This window comes from Phalacrocorax carbo, chromosome Z, assembly GCF_963921805.1.
Source record: "Phalacrocorax carbo chromosome Z, bPhaCar2.1, whole genome shotgun sequence".
In the NCBI taxonomy this organism is placed as follows: Eukaryota; Metazoa; Chordata; class Aves; order Suliformes; family Phalacrocoracidae; genus Phalacrocorax; species Phalacrocorax carbo.
Window position 1 is genome coordinate 39,432,945 of NC_087548.1, and position 19,249 is coordinate 39,452,193.

The window sequence follows — 19,249 nt, forward strand, 5'->3', positions numbered from 1 at the left end:
ATCTTTAGTTATTTTTCTTACATCTGACTTACATAAACCCTAGCTGAAGTGAAATGGAAAGGTCAGTTATACTGTGTGATATTGCTACATTCTTTTTTGATTATTTAAGTAATTTACTGTTTTTTTCTCTCATAAACTGTATGCAGAAAATTTGCAACTAAAGGCAGAAAAGCAAAAAAGGACATACAAAATTTCACACAGGTTGATTTTATTTTTAAAAGTTTATTTGCTTTGCATAGATGAAAACTTTACCTTTTGCATGATTAATCAAGCAAATGGAAATTTGGGGGCGTTCTTTCACTTTGGATAAATAACGGCAACAAGAGATAATAATGCCATTCAAAATAAAGATAATGAAAAAACACATTCTAGGTTACAGGTTTTCAACATACCACATATGGACTAAGTCCCATTCCACAGAAACCTGTGTAAAGCCTGTATTTTATATAGACAGCTGAGGCAAATATAAAGACCTTCAGCAAGAGGGACTGAGTACATTGCAGGAACATGAAATTTAGTTATCACTTCCACATAAAGCCACCAGGATTTTTTCATAATCTCCTTTGAGTTCATCCTGTCAATTTAAGTACAAAAAACCACAATTGTTAGGATAATAATGAAGTGAAATAAAACTCAATAAGCATTCAATATACATGTACCAGACATCAATCTTTCACCTAAATAAACTACTCAATTAGTAACACATATATGTTAGCCACAGCCTGTGGTTGAACTGAGTACCTTCACTGAAGTTATCTGTATGGCCTAGAAATAAATAAACGCATTTCTAGAGTGGAGCAGAGGTAGACAAGGCCAGGAAAATCCTGGGATTTCTACCCAGGAGTTATAGCTTTTCTTCTCTAGATACAGTGAAAATGCCTTCCTTGACCAGTGATGTCCAATATTCATTTACATTAAAACACGATACACATTGTATCTAGGATATCTCAAACACAGGCTAATAGTATAGTGATATACTATTCACCATAATTTACCATAATATCACTTATTCAGCTTGGGAAGAAATTATAATATGCATTAAGTGTTCACTATAGTTATCACACACTATGTTTTCTCAAATTTGAATCTACTTTGCAGAGACGTGTGAACTGTTTAGTGTAGCCAAGCTACACCTCAAGCCTTTTGGAACACAATGAGGTGATGTAATTACATACCAAATTACAGATCACACACACTCATGATGGAAGAATGAAAGTTAACTTTGGCACCTAGCTGAAAAAGTAGCAGACACCAATAAAAGTCAAAAAGGGATTTTGATACATGTAGGGACTATGTTTCCATTCCAATCAAGACTCTTTTTTTAGTGTTGTCTACTGGCCTCCACGAAGCTCCACACTTCAGCTTTCTACAACTCTTTCATTGGTTTAAAATTTCTGGAAAATACATTGGGTCATCTGTACCCTTTAGGAAGACATTTTTACTTAAATCACCTGGAAAGCAGGCCAAATAAATTTCAAGTTTTCAAGGTATTTGCAGGAGTGCCTCAAATGTTAAAAACCAATAGCCAGTTGCATCAAATATCTCTCAGAGAGCAATCGTCTCCACTCTCCTGCCAATGTACCTTATGTCTGCTCAAGCACAGGAGCTTGGGCATACTGTAGTCTCTATTCAATTCTTGGTTTCTACTGTAAGATGATATCCGGAGACATGTAACACTACTAACAAATTGCTATAGCTTTTGTGGCAAAAACATTGCCCCAGAAAATGATTTAGTTCTACTAGCATGTGGATCATTGGGAACATGAGTTACTCAGCTCCAGTGAGTTACTCAGGATGAACTGGTGACTGAGGAGCAGAAGAGTTAACAAACTCTTAATGAGCTTCCAAAATCATTTGGTTGTTTTGTATTGAATATATCACCTGAAAGAAAACCTACCATAATGGCTTGGCGGAGAGAGATGCCATACAGATTCTTGTAATAGCCTTTGATCTCATTCATATCCACTTCATGGCGTGAAACCATGATTCTGATGAGTTCTTTGTGCCGTGTCCCAAAGCCCTGTTAAAAGAAAAAAAAAAAAGAGGCTACTTATGTCATAACAACATCTTAAATCAAGGTTCTCTGTGTTAATTCATCAGACATCCATGTGGGTGTACAGAGCCCATAATCTATTCCTTCAACATCTCTCATGAGAGGGTCATCTCTTATCCCCCTTCTGTTTCCTATGAGCACAATTCACTTCTGACAGGTTACCTCTACCCCTGGATTTCCTTTTCATGCATTTGTTTTAGCTGTTTCCTAAAAAAAGGCATGTCCTTCACTGCGCTACACAGCAGAGACAATCTAGATTTTGCTGCCTTTTTATTTTTTAAGAGTGCAATGAAGTGTATTTGCATAACAATTCACTCAATTTTTCACATACTGCTCCTAACCAAGTCACAGGAGTTATGAAAATACCTGCATACTAGGCAGTTTCAGTGTCTCTAGCTGCCTTACTCAACTCAGGTTCCAAATTTGCCAGAACGATCATGGATGTCTTGTCAAAGATTAGGCTTCTACAAAGTTCTTGTCCAGTTCTGTAAGTGCTTTCCTGTTTACTTTTCATTAATATTTTTGTGGCTTCATAAATCAGAAAAGTTACAGTTAGCTGGCTGCCTGTCACTGTCTAGAGTAAAAGATGTATGTGGATGGACAAATGCCTTCCTGAACACCCTATAGCAAACAGGCAGCTCCTCCTACAGAAACACTCTCAGAGTTTTCAAAGGAAAGAACTTAATTTTCTTCTGCAGTCCTTTTTTTATCACACAAAGGGCTTAGAGAGCTCTAGGTAGCTTGTTATTTTTCAGCTTACAAAGCACTTCATGTTTACAAAAAGTTCTTTCTTTAGGTTACCTTCATGGCCAAGTGGAGTTTTTCAGCAAAGAAAGCCGGCTTGCTTGTGGCACACTTCACTGCAATGAAACAATGAGATAAGGTCATATATGTTATACATGAAAAAGTAACAAAAGGCAAAAGTTTGGAAAGAAAACACCTCCAAAGCAGTCCCAGTGCTCCTACCAGCATATCCTATTTATCTACTACTTTGTTACCTGTCTTCAAAATATGGGAGAAGTAGCAGTTCCTTTCCTTGGTCTGTTCAGAAAGCAACTCAGTCAGGGGAGAATAGTTTACAATACTGCACTCCGTAGCTTATTGCCACAAAATTAAGAAAGATGTTCCCAAGAAGTAAATTGTAAAAGCATTTGCCTTTTACAGCAAAGCTGGATGTTACGATCTGCTGTTTTGTAAACTCAGTTCTACGAAGTACTTGCCCTCCACTTCTGATATTAAGAGGGATCTGATGGGACTCATTCTTTTATCCAAATGTATTTGACTGTGATATAAAAGCTGAAAAATAGATGGGTGTCTGGCTTCTGATTCCATCCCTGGTCCACTGATAAGAGTGATTTAAGTGAGTCATTGCCTCATCTTACTGTTCATGAGGAACAATAACTTTACCGGTCTTAACATACACCTTTACCACAAACCTTTTAAGAATCTTTTTTGGAACAAAGCCGCAGAAGGAAATTCATTATATTTTTAATGAACATATATTATAAATGTCTTTGAAAAACAAAATTTAGAGAAGAGTGGGTTTGGGGTTTTGTGGTTTTGCTTGGTTTTTTTTTTTGAAGACAGCTTCAAAAATCTTGGATTTTTCATACATATTTTGCCTGTTCTTACATCTCTTTTTGGCATATTGTCTTCCTGTAAAGACTTTCCTATGTTGATGACACATCTGTTCTCTTTAAAAGACCTTTCTACATATCAGGGGGGTGGTATTTCTACTCATTCATCAACTTTAACTGATTTAAAATAACTAAATTAAATCATTATGTTTGGACTAGATCTTCCAAAGCATTATTTAGCAAGTCTCTCGGTGAAACAGGGTAAGCCCAGAATAGCTTCCTATCAGAGCAAGTATGACAGAAGTAAAAAGTAGGTTTTCATAAGGTCAGTATATATACTATGTTACAATCTGCATAACCACTTACCAATGGTAGTCAGGCAGTTCTCAATATCACCTTTCAGCTCCAAATCCAGTACTTTGTTCATGTCGTGCTTGCTGTATTTGGTGTACTTCTGAAAGACTAAATAAGGGAAGAAAACTCAGTGAATAGTGATGAAAATACAGTATACTCCCTACACTGCCTCTGCCTTATTCTGTCCTCGTTGCTGTAACAGTGTACACAGATGACTGCTTTTAGGCCATCTTTCTATTTTCTTCAGCCAGCACAGTGTAAAGAACAGTGTTACTGCATGGATTAGTGGAGGCAGCATAAGAAATGGGACTTTGTTAGGATGATAGGGTTTGTGCTCCCATTGGTAGGGATAGATAGATCCAGTGACTCTGCTGGAGCTTGTGACATTAGGTGATACCTCTACCCAGGGCAAAGTGGCTGAGGAGCAAGATCATGTTGGGGAACATTCAGAATCCCTGCCACACTGATCGCTTGGCCTTGTGATCACTACCCATGTGAGACTTCATGGAAATAGTTTTGTTAACAATCTAAATTGTATTACTCATCACTAGTACGAAAAGAGCAGCCAAGCTGCCAACTGCACCCTTAGAAAGCAAGCATCCAACTACAAACATCTTTCTAACACAGTTGTGCCTTGATAATCTATATCTCTTTCACGAGCAGGTCATATTCAAAATACAATTCCTGTGAAGCATGAAGTTTCATCCAACCTACCCCTTCGGAGATGTGGGTAGCTTCTTGCAGTAAGAACAGTAATAAACACGTTAATATCAGTTCCTTTCCTTTTCTCTCCTGCTTCATACAAGGCCTGTCATAAAGAAAGCACAGAAATAAAATATTCTACTTCTGAGGCCATCAGCCAAAGGCAGGCCACAGCTTTTCAGTGATGAACTCTAGTCCTTGACACAATCCATTACAAAGCTCTACACAACTCCAAACTACCTCTAGCTCTATCAATAATACTTCATACTTTACTTATGTCTTAACAGTATCTAAAGAACACTATGCAGCTACAAAACATATTTTCAGCCATTTTACAATTACCATCTAGCACTTCTGGGTATACTACATTCTTGAATGAAGGTATTTTTCAGATGTCATAATACGCCTAGGGTTTACATGGGAGCTTAGGACTGGCAAGCTTTGGTCAGACAAAATTATCTCTGATATTAACTGGGCATATGTGAAGGAGCAGCCTACACACCAAGTACTCCTTGTCTTTCCAGGAGTGACTTTAATGGACCAAATCAGCCTCCTTCATTTTCCTCACCTCCTCAAACCTCTCTATAAATAATAATTAAAGACTTCCACACAGCAGCAAAGAATATTTAACATCACTCTGTCTGCACCAAGAGAAATATTATTGAACTTTTGAGCTTAGGGTATTGATTTACTGACCTTTCATATCTAGGGCTGATGAGATAACTAAACTACATATGTAGAAGGAATAAAAGCAGTGTTGCTCAATGGCTTTTTCTTGGTTGGATTTTCAAAAAATAAATTTAAAGTCAATCTATATTTAAATTGTAATAGTGTTGTAAGATTTTATAGGTGAAAACTCAGGAAAGACTGCTAACGTTTACCAAGATTTTAACAAAAATAGTCACAATAATTTTGGAAAAAATAGGGAAAAATTGCTGATTTTAGAATTATTCAGAAAATTACTGTGATGTTTACCCAATAATCTTGAAAGGTTCATTACTGTAAAGCAATATCTATAGTTAACATGCTGAAGGTGAAGATTTCATTTCCTTCAGATAGCGAAGCTTACATGAACTTTATAAAAAGTATCCCCTCGGAAAAGATTGCTGTATAACATATAAATCTCTGTTAGGTCTGCAGTGAAAAATATTGAAGTATAACGTTCACAACCAGTTTGTAATCTCAAGTAAGTCAGATGAAGAAGATTTGCAGAGTGCCAAATATGATCTTACCCTGGCATCACTATCAGCAAGCTCATCATTCACATGAGTATCTTCACATCGGTCAGCCTACAAAAATAAACAAACAAATAAATAAATAAATAAATAGACAGATAAATAAATAAATAAATAAATTTATTTCACTGCTACTCACAATCATTAAGTTCACCAAAACTCAGCATTTTAAAGTTCTGCTCCACCGTTCTCATACATACCTTAATACACAATTGCAGATAGATACAGCTATGTCAATCATTGTGTGAATAAAGCTGTTGTATTTGTTAATCAACCAGAGCTCACATTTCTAAGGCCATCAGCAGTTTATTTCTGAAGTCCTACACTAAAATCCACAGGAAGTATTGTTTCTTAATGTGAACTTACAGGCTTGGAAGCTGTGATTTGGTCCCTGATGACCATTGAAATAGACTTCTTTCAAGTTGGTTTGAAACCAAAAACTTAAAATCAAAATGATGCACACAGATGTATCAAAAAATAATCCCAAGTGTATGTACAAGCTTCATATACATTTCCTCAGCAATAATGGAGTCAAATATTTATGCATTTTAAAAGGGTCTTTTTATCAGCCAGCCCCACTGTTTAAACTCATGTCCTTTTGAACATAAATCCACAAACCACTTTGTTCACTTGTTAGCTCACTGCCCCAGTCCTCTTATCTATTGGAAACATATTTTGACAGCAAGACAAATTTACCAATTACTAAATTACAATATTATATATAGTGTATATACTTATAAACTTAATTGAACAATTATTCACCTAATTGTAAGCATTTCTTCTTCTTCTATTTCTAGTCAATTGACATGACATTTCTTTTTTATGAAATGCTTACACTCAGTTACCACAAAAAAGTCCTAAAACCATAACTGACAAACAATAAGAAACACCACTGTTTTTTAAAATGCATTTGAGCTAAAGATATATTTGAGATAAAGATAGCTTCTTTAATAACAATTTCACAGAGTTGAAGATATGTAAATAAGAAATAATGAAGGAAATAAATCCTTGTTTATTGTAAGTCTTTCTCTAAAATAGTCTTGACAGCACTAAATTTTTATTATGGGTAATGTCAATCAAAATGCTTAAACACAGCATACCTTGGATAGAGCAACCAAAGCCTTCTGAAAGTCTCCAGATGTGTCAGAGATAATGTCTTGTGTCAGATCTCTCTTCAGCACTGAAATCAAGAGAAAAAGGATTCATAGTTCGTTTTAAAGCTGTCTACTACGTTGACTAGACATTCTTTAAAGGTCCCTTCCAAACTAAACCATTTTATGATTCCATGATTTTTCAGCCTTTTCATAATCTCCCACTTAAATATGCCCATTAGAAATACAGTTTTCTTGCTTTCTCTCATTTAGCTTTGAGAAGGGATGTATCTGTAACATGACCTCTAACCCCTGAGATGTGCTGTGAAATTGGAGACTAAACCCAAAATTTGCTTTAAAAGTCCTTCTCCAAGGTCTTGTGGTTGGCATTGTCTTGGGTTCTTGCTGGTGAACTATAAAAAAAAAGCTTGAAACTTTTTCTGAGCCATTTGTTTTTCCTTCTTATTTCTGGTTGTACTTATCAGCACTGAACTCAATCACAAAACTCTTCTGAAAAATCAAACTATTAATTTGAGCTTCTGAGACTATTTGAATGGAAATCTCTTGGAAAAGTTAGCCCATAATCCCAGAAAACATGGTTTAATTAGACAACACTGTTTGACTGCAGTAAACTCTACATATGTGAGAGAGAGCACATTGTTTTAGTCCTCTCTTCAAAGATTGTTCCCCTTTGTTCACTGGTTGCTCCTTCTGCTAATGTTATCTATGGTGCTACAGCTATCTGTGTTGCTAAGTCAATAAGCTTTTTCTTCAAGCCTAGTGAGATCTTAAGAGGTCAGCCAAGGCTTAGTTACAAGAGAAGAAAGGCAGCTGGGTTTTACTTGCATCCTAGAAAACATCTAAACGCATGGCCCATTCCATGAGACCTCTGCAGTTCTGGCAGTGACGTTGTGTCCTTTCTTTCTGTATTGGGATCTGCATAGGTCAGAAGAAGTCAGTATGACCACCCTCCCCTGCAATATTTTCAGTCTTCTGAGAAGCTTCGCTTGCCTCCTATAATGTCATCTCAGTGAGGCTGTGACTGCAATGTGCCTGCTATAGTTATACCATTAATACTTCTTTCTTGCTCTGAATTACCTTCTTTGTAGTATCTGCTGGCTTCTCTGATCTCTCTGTTGTTTCTTGAGCACAGAATCTCAATTAAGGTATCTTCATCAGTTCCAAGTCCCTGACAAAAATGTTTGCATTTTTAGAAATGTTATTTGATACTACAAACTTAAAATTTAGAAGGCCAGAAATAAGGTGAAAATCATGGCCTTGGCTTTGAAGGCCCCATGGGGAACAAGAAATTAAAATTAACATTGTGCTTCCATACAATATTATTTCAGCTCTTTTGGGATTATTTTTTTATCAAATCTGATATCACTGGTACCCAAAAGAAGCACTAAAGGGACAAAGCAGGGCACATAAAAGATAGGAATGTAAAAATTATGACGAAAAATACTCCTTCCTTTATTTTGTTTTCTCTTATTTAAACATATCTGTAAACACTATGTCTTTCTACTACTCCATCAGCTACCCTTATTCAGAAAGCAGAATTAATTCATTCTCACAAAAGAATACCATTTGCAGCCAATCTTCTCCAACACTGAAATTCAGCAGAGATTGCTGGGTCGTCTTCTCAGAACCTGGATTACCAGTATAGATTTATTTTACAAAGTGGTGTTAAAATGAAGACAATACACAAGTTTAGAAACCCAACTCCGGTGTCACTTACAGGCTTTGGTAACTATTTGTGCTCTTTAAGAAAGTTTTTCTCACAAGCTTTTGCCTTACCTTCATAGAGGCTCTTAATTCTTCAGCATCAAACTGAGCTGGAGTTTTGAGCAGAGCCACAACAACATCTTCCAGGTGGCTTTTCAGAACTTTTTTCAAGGCGTCTTCCAGACTCTGTGGCAGGAATAATGTGAAACATACTTAGCTAGTGAATGGTAAAAAGCTGCTGTTCAGCTACAGTCCAAAAATTAAGTCTGATTTCTGATTAATCTTAGTCTACACTATTGCTTTAACTAATAGAAAGAAATATGAAGTCCTAACTGAATTTTTTGTCACCTTTATGTCAATCTAAGTGTCAGGTTTTTCAATAAGTATTCAGGAGTGCTTTCACACGTTGCAGTTCAGCCAGATTCACCCATTGACAGCATTAGAAGAAGACTTAAATTAGGCTGATTTTTTTTTACGGGACGGTAATACTATATTGCTGTTATGATTACAACTGATCATATGATATGTTGCTTATCTGGATAACTTTTTAATAAATCCATTTATTGCATAAAGGGTACAGAATTTGCAGTGGAAACACTGTGGATGTACTGTAATAACACCCTACACAAAACTGCAAGTCCTGAAGTTAAGATTTGGGCTATATTCTAATTTGACCTAAATTTAAGCTTAAAAAAATCTGGAAATGCTCAGTACTCTATTTCGTTACATTAAAAGTTACAGCCCTATTCTCCACCAAGTATGTGTCAAGGTTGTGGATGTAAGACGGAGAAGGTCAATCTGTTTTGTAGGATACCTAAACCAATACGATTATTTCAGAAGGAAGCATGAAGTCCATAGTTAGTTCTGTTCTGCTTTTGATGGTGTGCCAGGGACCAGGATATCTATTAATCTAATAGCATTAGTCTGCCTGTGTCTTTGAAGTTATATTTTAATTTAGGTCCTTAAAAAATATAATTGCATGATTGAATTTTCCTCTGAGGGGTGGAGAGGACTGTGAAAACCACAAGTAAGGTTTCCTGAACAGAAACAAGAAATCTAGGTTAAAATGAGCTATTAGATTTATTTTCCGTCTTGGCCCTTCAAAGTTACACTTAGAGTTAGTTACAAAGCAAAAAATTCAAAGGCATCACTTTCCAAGGAGAAAATGCTCAGTAACTCTAGTATGCCAACAGTGCAATTGTAATTTCAGTTTAGAGATACATGTTCGACTAGAGAAAATGTGTTATAGAGAAAAGTAAGAGAAATTAAAAACTTTTCCAGAAATATGCAGTCATTTCCAAGCTTCTCAGTTCCAGAGACTAGCAGTTTTATCACTCAGAGGTAGAAGAACACTGCCCCCTGTACACCCATCCATCTACCAGTGCTGGTATACTTGTGGAACAGTGTTATGGTCCTACAACTTTCCTATCCTATTTAGTATTCTACCTGGACTTAAATATTCAGAGACATACCTACAAGTCCCCCTCTCCATCTCTCCCTTTCTCTCAGCAGACTGTCTCCAAGGTGGCAGTGAAATCTCTGTCAGAAATTTAGTGTTCTGAAGAATCTCTAGGGCATTCAAAAATCTGGAAAGTTAGAACCTCAAAATTTTTCTTATTTCAAAATAGTGGACACCATATTCAAAGGTTCAGCATTGGCAGTATAGTTGCAGGGTATTATCATTCTGTCACAGTTTTCACAAACTACAGAAGGCAGAAGACTGTATCTTTCTTTTTTATGAAGCTAAAGCTATATGTACCATATAAGCCAGGAGCAACATTGATATTCTGGGTGTAAATTTAAGCTTGGCTTGAAAATTCTTTACCTTTCCTTTAGCCTGTTGATAGGCAGCTTTGATCTGCTGACGCTGAACATTTGTTCTTTTAGTCAAGATGTCAATGATGGTGGCTTCATCCACACCTATGAAACACCAAACAACATGTCTACTATATTGGAAATACTATAATGGTCACTGGTCCATCATTTAGCCAAATAATAATTTTTACATTTTATTGTTTCCTTTGTGTCATATTTTGATTTCTTGACACACTGAAGTTTAACCAAAGAAAAAACTGTAATAATCTACTGACAATTAGTGATGTAGTGAAGAAATACAGTAAATAGATTCCCATAGAGCACAGAAACCTATGTTTCTACAGTTTCATCTAGAAAGTATCAAAGTGTTCTGAATGCAAAACTTACACTCCAGAATAACAAAAAAATAAATTAGACAATGTACTCATTTAATCTCAGTAAGTCAAACTGAAAAAGGTTTCAAAATACAGGCAAAGAGCCAAATGTGGATTTCATTAGAAGAGAGAAGTGCAGTAGAAACATACACTACATTATCAGCATACTCACTGCCTCTTGAGGGAATTCTATGGGTGTCAAATGAAGTATTAGTATGGTATGTTATAATATTTTTTGATTCTCTAAAAATTAAATTTTTCCAACCCTTCCTTCAACATGTTCAAGAACTTTAATGTAGTACTAAGGTCTGAAATTGTAATACATAAGGATATCAAAGAGAGGAGGTTCTTTACCAAGTGGTATAATTTAATGTATTGCCAAACTTTTAAAACCACAGGCAACTCTCCTGCTTGCCATCACCTCTCTCTCTGATATTTTATTCAGTGCTATTCTCAAAAATTCCTAAGGAAGACTCCTAATGTAACAGGTTAAATATTTAATCCTCTTACCCTTTACAGTAATAGCTTTTTCCAGAGCAGCAACATCAGCTGATGGATCGAAGTTAGGGTATGAGTGTACTCCAGAGCCACCTTTTGAACTTTTCTGCAGAGGAGGGTGGAAAAAATATATATTGTCCTTTCCAAATGATATTTTTACAAAGAAGCAGTTTTAGATTCCTAAATAAGCCATGTATTTGGAACTACTTACTATAGGACTATCAAGGAACATACACAGTCTTGTAACTACAGAGAATTAAACAGACTCAGTAATGGTTTAGCATTGGATCTATTCCTTTCACACCTCTTACATTAAACAGAAAATACTTAATACATTATTTGAGGCACTTGAAGACCAATTTCTCAGGGTGAGTTGGATTTCACAGAAAAATACTTCTTAACTGTCATGTTAGGCAATTATGTCCAAATTTTAAAGGCTCTAAAACAACAATTAAATTCTACAGGCACTGCCAGTAAATTGCTGCTAATTTCCCTGCTCATCTTATGCAAATTGACTGTGCATCACATTAAGTGACTTCTCAGCTGACTCTTATCTAAAGCGACGAGCGCTTCTTTCATACAAGATCTTGGAGAAGAGTTCAAATCTTATCCTACAAGGAAGTGGAGAACTGTTACCCAGCTTCTTTGAAAGTCGAAATCTTTCTTCGTTGAAACGTTTTCTTCACAGGCATTATTTAGTGGCTGCCTTTGGTGAATCCACTCCTAGATGCACACTCCCTTGTCAATGTCTAAAGTGCTCTGGGAATAACTAGGGATAATTAATTCCACTATGTGACAGATTACATGGCTTGCCCTAAGTCGTGACAAATCAAGTTGCATGTAGGTCTTATAACCAAACAGCACTACCTAACCAATGCCATACTCGTTACTGTCGTTTACAGAAGTTATAAAATGCCCCAAGGCTCTTGATTAAATATTTGTATAGAATTCCCCTCGGTATGATATATGGTGGGATTTTTTATTTTGAAATCCCCAGCAGTTTTGCTAAACTTTTTCAGAATCACCTTTACTCTTCGTCCTGTTTCAACAACTCACTATTTTAATTTTTTTAAATCCTTTGCTACTAAATAGCACAAGACAAATGGCAGGGCCTTACGGATACATGTTTTACATAAAGCATTCTGTATTGAATTTTGTACATTTCTAATATCTGATAATTAAATATTCAGCTACCTAGGGGTTGTGTGAGAACAGAGGGACTGCATACTTAAAGCAATGTCTTGCATACTTTTGAAAAATATCACTGTGACTTGTGTAATAAGCCAACAGAGGAACAGGACTGGTTTGCTGCCTATTTCCTAGGCACACCATGTGAGTCGTTGTATACTGGCTTCCATGACAAACTACTAGCAATAACAAACACAACCAGAATGGCTCTGGACCTGGGAGTGCAAGGGGAATGGGATGGTGGAGCCAAAGTTTTATGCACAAAACATTATGGAGTCAATATTATGAAATCCGCAAAGAGCAGAAAACTTTATTTACTGAAACTTCCCCCTTATTTTCAGGGTTTTTTTCAAAATGAAAGTTCTTTAGGATCTCCTGTGACTTTAAAGTGTGCTGCTTTTCCTTTGCTAACAGTCCTTTCAGTATCTTGATGAACTTCATTGTCACAAAGCCTCCCCACATCGTCCTAGTGCAATAACTGTTGACTTCTCACCACTATAAGCCTCCCTTCTAATTATACCAATACTGATTATCTGAGATGTTTTATTACAAACTGTGACTCTTTCCATCGTAAACATGACATACAATAAGAAAACTAGGACATATACTAGTAACTTTAGTTCCTCCTTTACGTTCCTGGGCTCTAACTCATGGCTTCCTGTACCTCAGCCTAAGAGTTCCTGTTTTTCTCATGTCATCTGAACATATTCTTACACATTTACACACTTGTGCATCAGATTACTACCTTAAGGAGGATAACTTGAGTGAATCAGTGATTGACCAATGGAAATTACAATTTCTTTACAGTAACTAGATCTGCCTAGGAACTGATAACTAGACTGATATGTGCAAATAAAAGTAATTTTTCATCTTATAGCAGACCTACTAGGTTATTAGATTGTATTAGGTTATATGTTGCAATAAAATTGGGTTCCAGTTCTAATCAGCTGGAGTTTTGCCATTGGTTTTTCTCCCTTTGAGTGTATCAAAGACAATAGGTGGCATATGCATTGAAATAACTTTTAAAAGTACTTGAAATTAAGCATGATGCTCTCAAAAAGTCATAATACTTACAATACATTCCTGCTCCTGATTTTCTATGAACCATGCCTGTTTCAGAAATTCTGATACCATAGCCATGTTGACAGAGTTCCTGGGAAGAGATGCATCAAGTTACAAACCATTTTTCATAGTTTTCAGCACCAAGTGCAAGTCAAAGTTTCACACTCTCAAAATCCTTTCTTTTGAACTATGATATGCAGGGGTTAGTCTCCCAAGCACTAATTGACTGGTACTGTTGGAAGCAGGTAACTTTTGGCAGGTGACGCAATGCTCCACAATTTCTTGTTCACCCCCTCACCCTTAGCTACTTGCAGAAGTTTTAGATTAGAAATAGACCAGTAAACTAGTCGGACTATTTGCTTATTTACTACGGCAATATCTAAGCATTAGCATTGACTTACAAAGGGAAGGTACCAGAAACAAATTAAAGTCTGTCTTTCCCCATTAGTTAAGGTATCAGCTTTGCCCATTTAGCTTACTGAATATTTGATTCTGTTCAAATTCAGTGGTAAACAAATATTCTTGTCTCATCATTTACTGAGGTTAGAGCTCTTGTGTGTTAAGGCAAAAGATATTCCCTTCTTAAATACATTCTTATGTAATTTCTTTGACTAGCCCCTTCCAAAAGAAGACAAGTAACATTGGACAGTTTCACCTACACTGTTCCTTATTTCTTACATATTTCCTCCAATTTCTACAAAATAGAGCATTATCTATTAAAGAAGGGGAAAAAAAAAGTAATTTTTGCTTTTTACCACTCAAAATAAAAATCAGACTAGCTTTTCCATAAGATACCATGCAGGATGGGAAAAAAGACCAATGGTGATATGATTTTACATTGAGCATCCAAAAATAATTAATAGGTGGCTTCATAGCAACTTTGGTGTATGGAATATTCTGTTTGGTAATAGAAACAGTGAGGGAACAAAGAGCAGAATTTAATGTTTTATCAAATAAAGCATTTTTGGTCTGCTTTAAATAGATATTTTTTTTTCTTCAAAACACAATTCCATGGCAAACTCTAGGAAGACTTGGTTTTAAAGTATACATATAAACAATGAACTAATGTTGCTGGGTAAACTGGAGTGTCTTTGGTCTCTTCTCCCCAGTAACAAGCGATAGGACAAGAGGAAATGGCCTCAAGCTGCACCAGGGGAACTTTAGGTTGGACATTAGAAAAAACTTCTTCACCGAAAGGGTTGTCAGGCATTGGAACAGGCTCCCAGGGAGGTGGTTGAGTCTCCATCCCTGGAGGTATCTAAAAGAAGGGTAGATGTGGTGCTTGAGGATATGGTTTAGTGGTGGACTTGGAGGTGATAGTTTAGTGGTAGGACTCGATAATCTTAAGGGTCTTTTCCAACCTTAACGATTCTATGATTCTATTATTCTATAGTGTAAAGGGAAACAAAATGCTATTTGCGGTCTTGGGGTGTAGATCATAAAATGTAGATCATATACATGAGTATAAAAAATTATGTTGCTTATGCTGCAAACACACTTGCCATATTTATGACCTGTGTCCACTAGGAAGGGCAAAAAGCAGTCATTTAAAGTGACACACACCTAGGATGAAGAAGTGTAGCTTCAGCCTGGCTGTTTCTTTCCCTCACAGCAAAACTGTAAAGCTTACTTCCATGTTCAGATGCAAACAAAGCGGCAGCTACCTCTCATGGCCCTCCTCCAGCCCTCCTGCCCAGCTCCACCCTTCCCTCCCCTCTTCTAGGCAGGAGCCACCCACACTTCTGCTTCCTCAGAAAACTCTTGCTTTTGTGCCCTTCCCAAAGCCCTGAGGGCACAAAATTCAGCTCTGACTGTGCTGCTAGAAAAACTGAAACTAACTGAATCTTTATTTCACTGTTACTTAGAGTAGGTCTCATCTCGGTAAACAATGGTCAGAATATTGTGTAAGTTGTAAGGATCAACTTTCATGCTTGTGTCATTTACTGAGGATCAGAAAAGCATACTTATGTTGCTATTAAAAACAATATTTTATCAAGTTCTCATAATGACTCCTGTACCTTTCTTGTATTGACAGAAGAATTATATGAGGCCAAAGGAAGTGCTAGAGTGTCTGAAGTTCTGCTGCATTTTATCACAGCACACATAAAGGCCATATGCAGTAGAACGAAAACATTTCTTCTACCTGTCCCCACTCACACACCTCACACCCAGCTCTAGAGGCTTTGTTGCTCTTGGGAATGACTAGAGCAGAAGGCTGCTAGCCTATACTAAATTGGGTTTATTAAGCCTCTAAACTTTTATGTTTATCCTAATTTAAATTAGAGATACAGTAAAATAATTCTGTGCCTTAAAAACTAAGTCTTTTTTCCCTTCTTTTTAAATAAAGACACTTTGGCATGCATATCCATGTATTTTCATCTAGTAAACAAATAATGTAATTTTAATAAAAGTCATAGAATCATAGACTCCTAGAACACTTTCAGTTGGAAGGGTTAGAGGTCATCTAGTCCAACTCTGCAAAGTCAAACTAGGTAGTGGCTCTTGAGGGGGACTAAAGACCTTACTCTGCTTGAATTGGCTCACAAAGTGAAGAAACCACTTTACATATAGAACTGTTTGCCTGCTTTATAAGAAACTATGGCTAATAAGAAAAAAGAATGGAATCTAGGAAGACAGCCCTGACAGAGTAAAGGTCTTTCACAACACTTTGACTCACTCCGCTCTAAAATGCAAACAGCTCGTGTATAAAATACCTACATCCAGGAGGGATAAATTCAGTCAAAATATTATTTTAATTTAGTATGAAAAGGACTGGAAGAACTGATGGCTTTCTGCCATATATTTTCCTTTACTTTTCAGCTCAGGACAAAATCTATGAACGGGGACATGAAAAAACTATATGTACCTACAGAGTGGTACAAACAGAAGGTACCATGGAAAAGTGTGACACTTCTTTCTGGTTACTCCATACCAAATACATATTTGAGAGTTTTTCTGTTAAATAAAATATTGTCCAGGCCATGTGTCCCACTTCCCAAACTGGAATGTGTAGAAGTCCCACTTAAAGGAAGGAGAATCAAGAACTTAAAATTTCTCTGTTTGAAAGATTGTGGTTTTTATGTGTTTTATCATTCCCAGTTGGAATGATCAACATTGCAACTGGCATGAAAAGTCAGAGATCCAGACTGGAAGTCCTAACTGTTGCTTCACAAGAGTTACTGCAGTGATACTTTCTGTCTGGCTCCCAGTATCCAGAAGAAGCACCCTTGAACTGGACATATGCAAATATTCAAAAGTTTTGAGAAAATACTCAATATCTATTGAAAATATTTAAAGACAGAAACTAAGCTTTTACACTACAGTCTGTATCAAATGACACTGTTTCTCCATGCTTATTTAAACCTATCATGAACTGTATAAGATATATCATCTCTGGTTAATGTCCAATGCTAGTTACCAGGATCCTGATGTAAATTAAGGTCATTATACCCTATCAGAAAAACAGGCAGTAGATCTAACACAATAATTTATTTTACAGTGGGAAAGTCTACTGAATATGAATGAAAACATCAGAGAGGAAAACAATCTCATCCTTGGAAAATTCAGTGGAAAGTTTTAGGAGAACAAACCCCATATGATACAGCACTTCCTTATGTGGCTTTGCCTAAGTTCTTAGTCACAAAACCAGAGTTTTGCTCTTATGTTTCTAAAAGATTGCTTTGCCTCGTTTTCACTGCTTTCATGAGCAAAGACTCTTCTACAGACCCAAAGCAGCAAATTATTGTTGAAATAACAACAGCTGTTTCTTTTTTTTTTTTACATACAAAGCACATTAGTTTTCCAGCAACTCCAGTTTTACTGCAGATTTCTACAACAGCCTACTACAAAGGCAAAGAGAAAGCACAGGAAACAGTCAACTCTAAATAAGTTTGGTTTTAATCTTTTAGGCATTTTTTTTTTAATTCCTTACAAGCATTAAATAAAGGCAATAATTGTCCCAGCCCTTCTGTGTACGCAAACTATTGCAAAACTGAACAAATTTCTCCTGCCCACACCCACCTTTTCCTGTGCCAGCAAATCCAACACGCAGAATATTGCACTAGGTTAGTTGAGAAATTTAGTGCACAATTCTTAAAGTTTTTTGATCTACAGAGAGCAGTAAAGAAACACAAAAACCTACCTCCTTCCTCACAAATACAACTTTTCAGGGTGGCACAGTCCTGAGTAAGAGAGCAGAGGGCTTGCAATACTTTTATAGCACTGCACAGGAGACCCCACCTAGCAACCAGTGTTTGCACAGCCCAGCAACCAGCTGCTCTTTGCAGCAGCTAAATCTGGGTACTGTCCAAAACACAGAACCACACACAAAAAACCCCATTGCAAAACTATGTGCTGGAGGAAGCAGGATCAGTTTTCAGAAGTGGAAATATAACGAATGAGCATGCCTAGCTCTCCTCCCCTGCCATGGCCTCATGCATCACTGTAGTAAAATGCCATAAATCTTTCAGGATTGTAAGACTAAAACATTGAAAAGCTAAACTTGAGTTACTCCCTTGTCATTTTAACATGTCTGTTACTACTTTGAAGTGAATACATTGATATATCTTTGCTCAGTGAATCTTTGAGAGAAAATAGTGGAGAAGAGTCAGTGTGACTTTCAGGCTTCACTAAGGTCTGGTGGCTATCATCTCTGCTTCTTCTGCACATCAGCTCATGGAAGCCAGTCCAGGAATAAGATATGTCTAAAATTTAATATTAATACCATATGGGTTTTTTTGGTTTGGGGTTTTTTGTTTGGTTGGGTTTTTTTGTTGTTTTGGGGTTGGTTTGTTTGGGTTTTTTTTGAAATGAAACATGGAAACAGACAGGCTTAATAAACGAGAAATAACTGGCACCGACATAGTTAGAAAGAGGTTAAAACTTTCTGATTAAACTCTGAAGTTCAAAGTGAGAGTGGTTTGCACAAGATGAGGGATTCTACCAGCTAGCTAGAAGTTTTCTGCAAGCACTTCCTCACCAAGCTGACCAAACACATTTTTCAGGGATACATCCAGCACAGCTCCACGCAGTATATCACTAACATCTCAGACTGGCCCAGAACTTGATGCCTAGTGAAGAAATACCACTTCCTGAAACAGAAGCATTTGCAACTAGCAGATTGGCCTCCCAGCTGACTGTTGTCCTGCTTTCAGCTGACTTGGACTTGCTGCAACACACTGGCACCTCCAGAATGAGGAAGTATGGCTGATCTGCCTCTCACAAACATACATGAAATGCAGTCTGCCCTTGTAATCCTGGTAAAATGAGGAGGAAAGGGAACTGACTGCTGGATAGCATTAGAGGGACACACAAATTCCTCAAATGTAGCACATAATTTCATACACTATTCAGCATTACTTACACCTTCTTCTGTTTAAAATACCTCTGTAGAAACTGCTGGGGCCATAAAGATGTACCCCCAACAGGGTTTGGCTGTGGGTGCTGGGGGCCAGCTCAGGATCAGCACAGCCAAGAGGGTCCCTATCCCACTGGGCCAAGGGAAGAACCCCCAGTAGTGCTGCAGGAGGCAGTGACCAGGCCACCCCAGCCCTGGGACCTGCCTTCAGCTGTGACC

General features: G+C 37.0%; 1 protein-coding gene across 1 annotated transcript; it reads right to left on the reverse strand.

Annotated features, from left to right (window-relative positions):
- Positions 1–202: 202 nt before the first annotated feature.
- ANXA1 (annexin A1) lies at positions 203–17,956 on the reverse strand. Its single transcript, XM_064438509.1, has 13 exons — positions 17,816–17,956; positions 13,687–13,765; positions 11,437–11,530; positions 10,563–10,657; positions 8,810–8,923; positions 8,111–8,201; positions 7,022–7,101; positions 5,919–5,975; positions 4,699–4,792; positions 3,997–4,092; positions 2,855–2,913; positions 1,898–2,020; positions 203–574 (listed from the first exon to the last, which is right to left on the reverse strand). The coding sequence occupies exons 2-13, from the start codon at positions 13,750–13,752 to the stop codon at positions 515–517; spliced, it is 1,029 nt and encodes a 342-aa protein (XP_064294579.1). The 5' UTR covers positions 13,753–13,765; positions 17,816–17,956; the 3' UTR covers positions 203–514.
- Positions 17,957–19,249: the final 1,293 nt, after the last annotated feature.

Excerpts from the sequence above, each read along its gene's own strand:
- ANXA1 (XM_064438509.1), bottom strand. The coding sequence starts at position 13,752 with ATGGCTATGGTATCAGAATTTCTGAAACAGGCATGGTTCATAGAAAAT. Across the intron at positions 7,102-8,110 it reads CAGCAGATACTACAAAGAAG|TGCTGAAGAGAGATCTGACA; the intron begins GTAATTCAGAGC and ends TCTTGATTTCAG. Across the intron at positions 575-1,897 it reads CTCTCCGCCAAGCCATTATG|GATGAACTCAAAGGAGATTA; the intron begins GTAGGTTTTCTT and ends TTAAATTGACAG.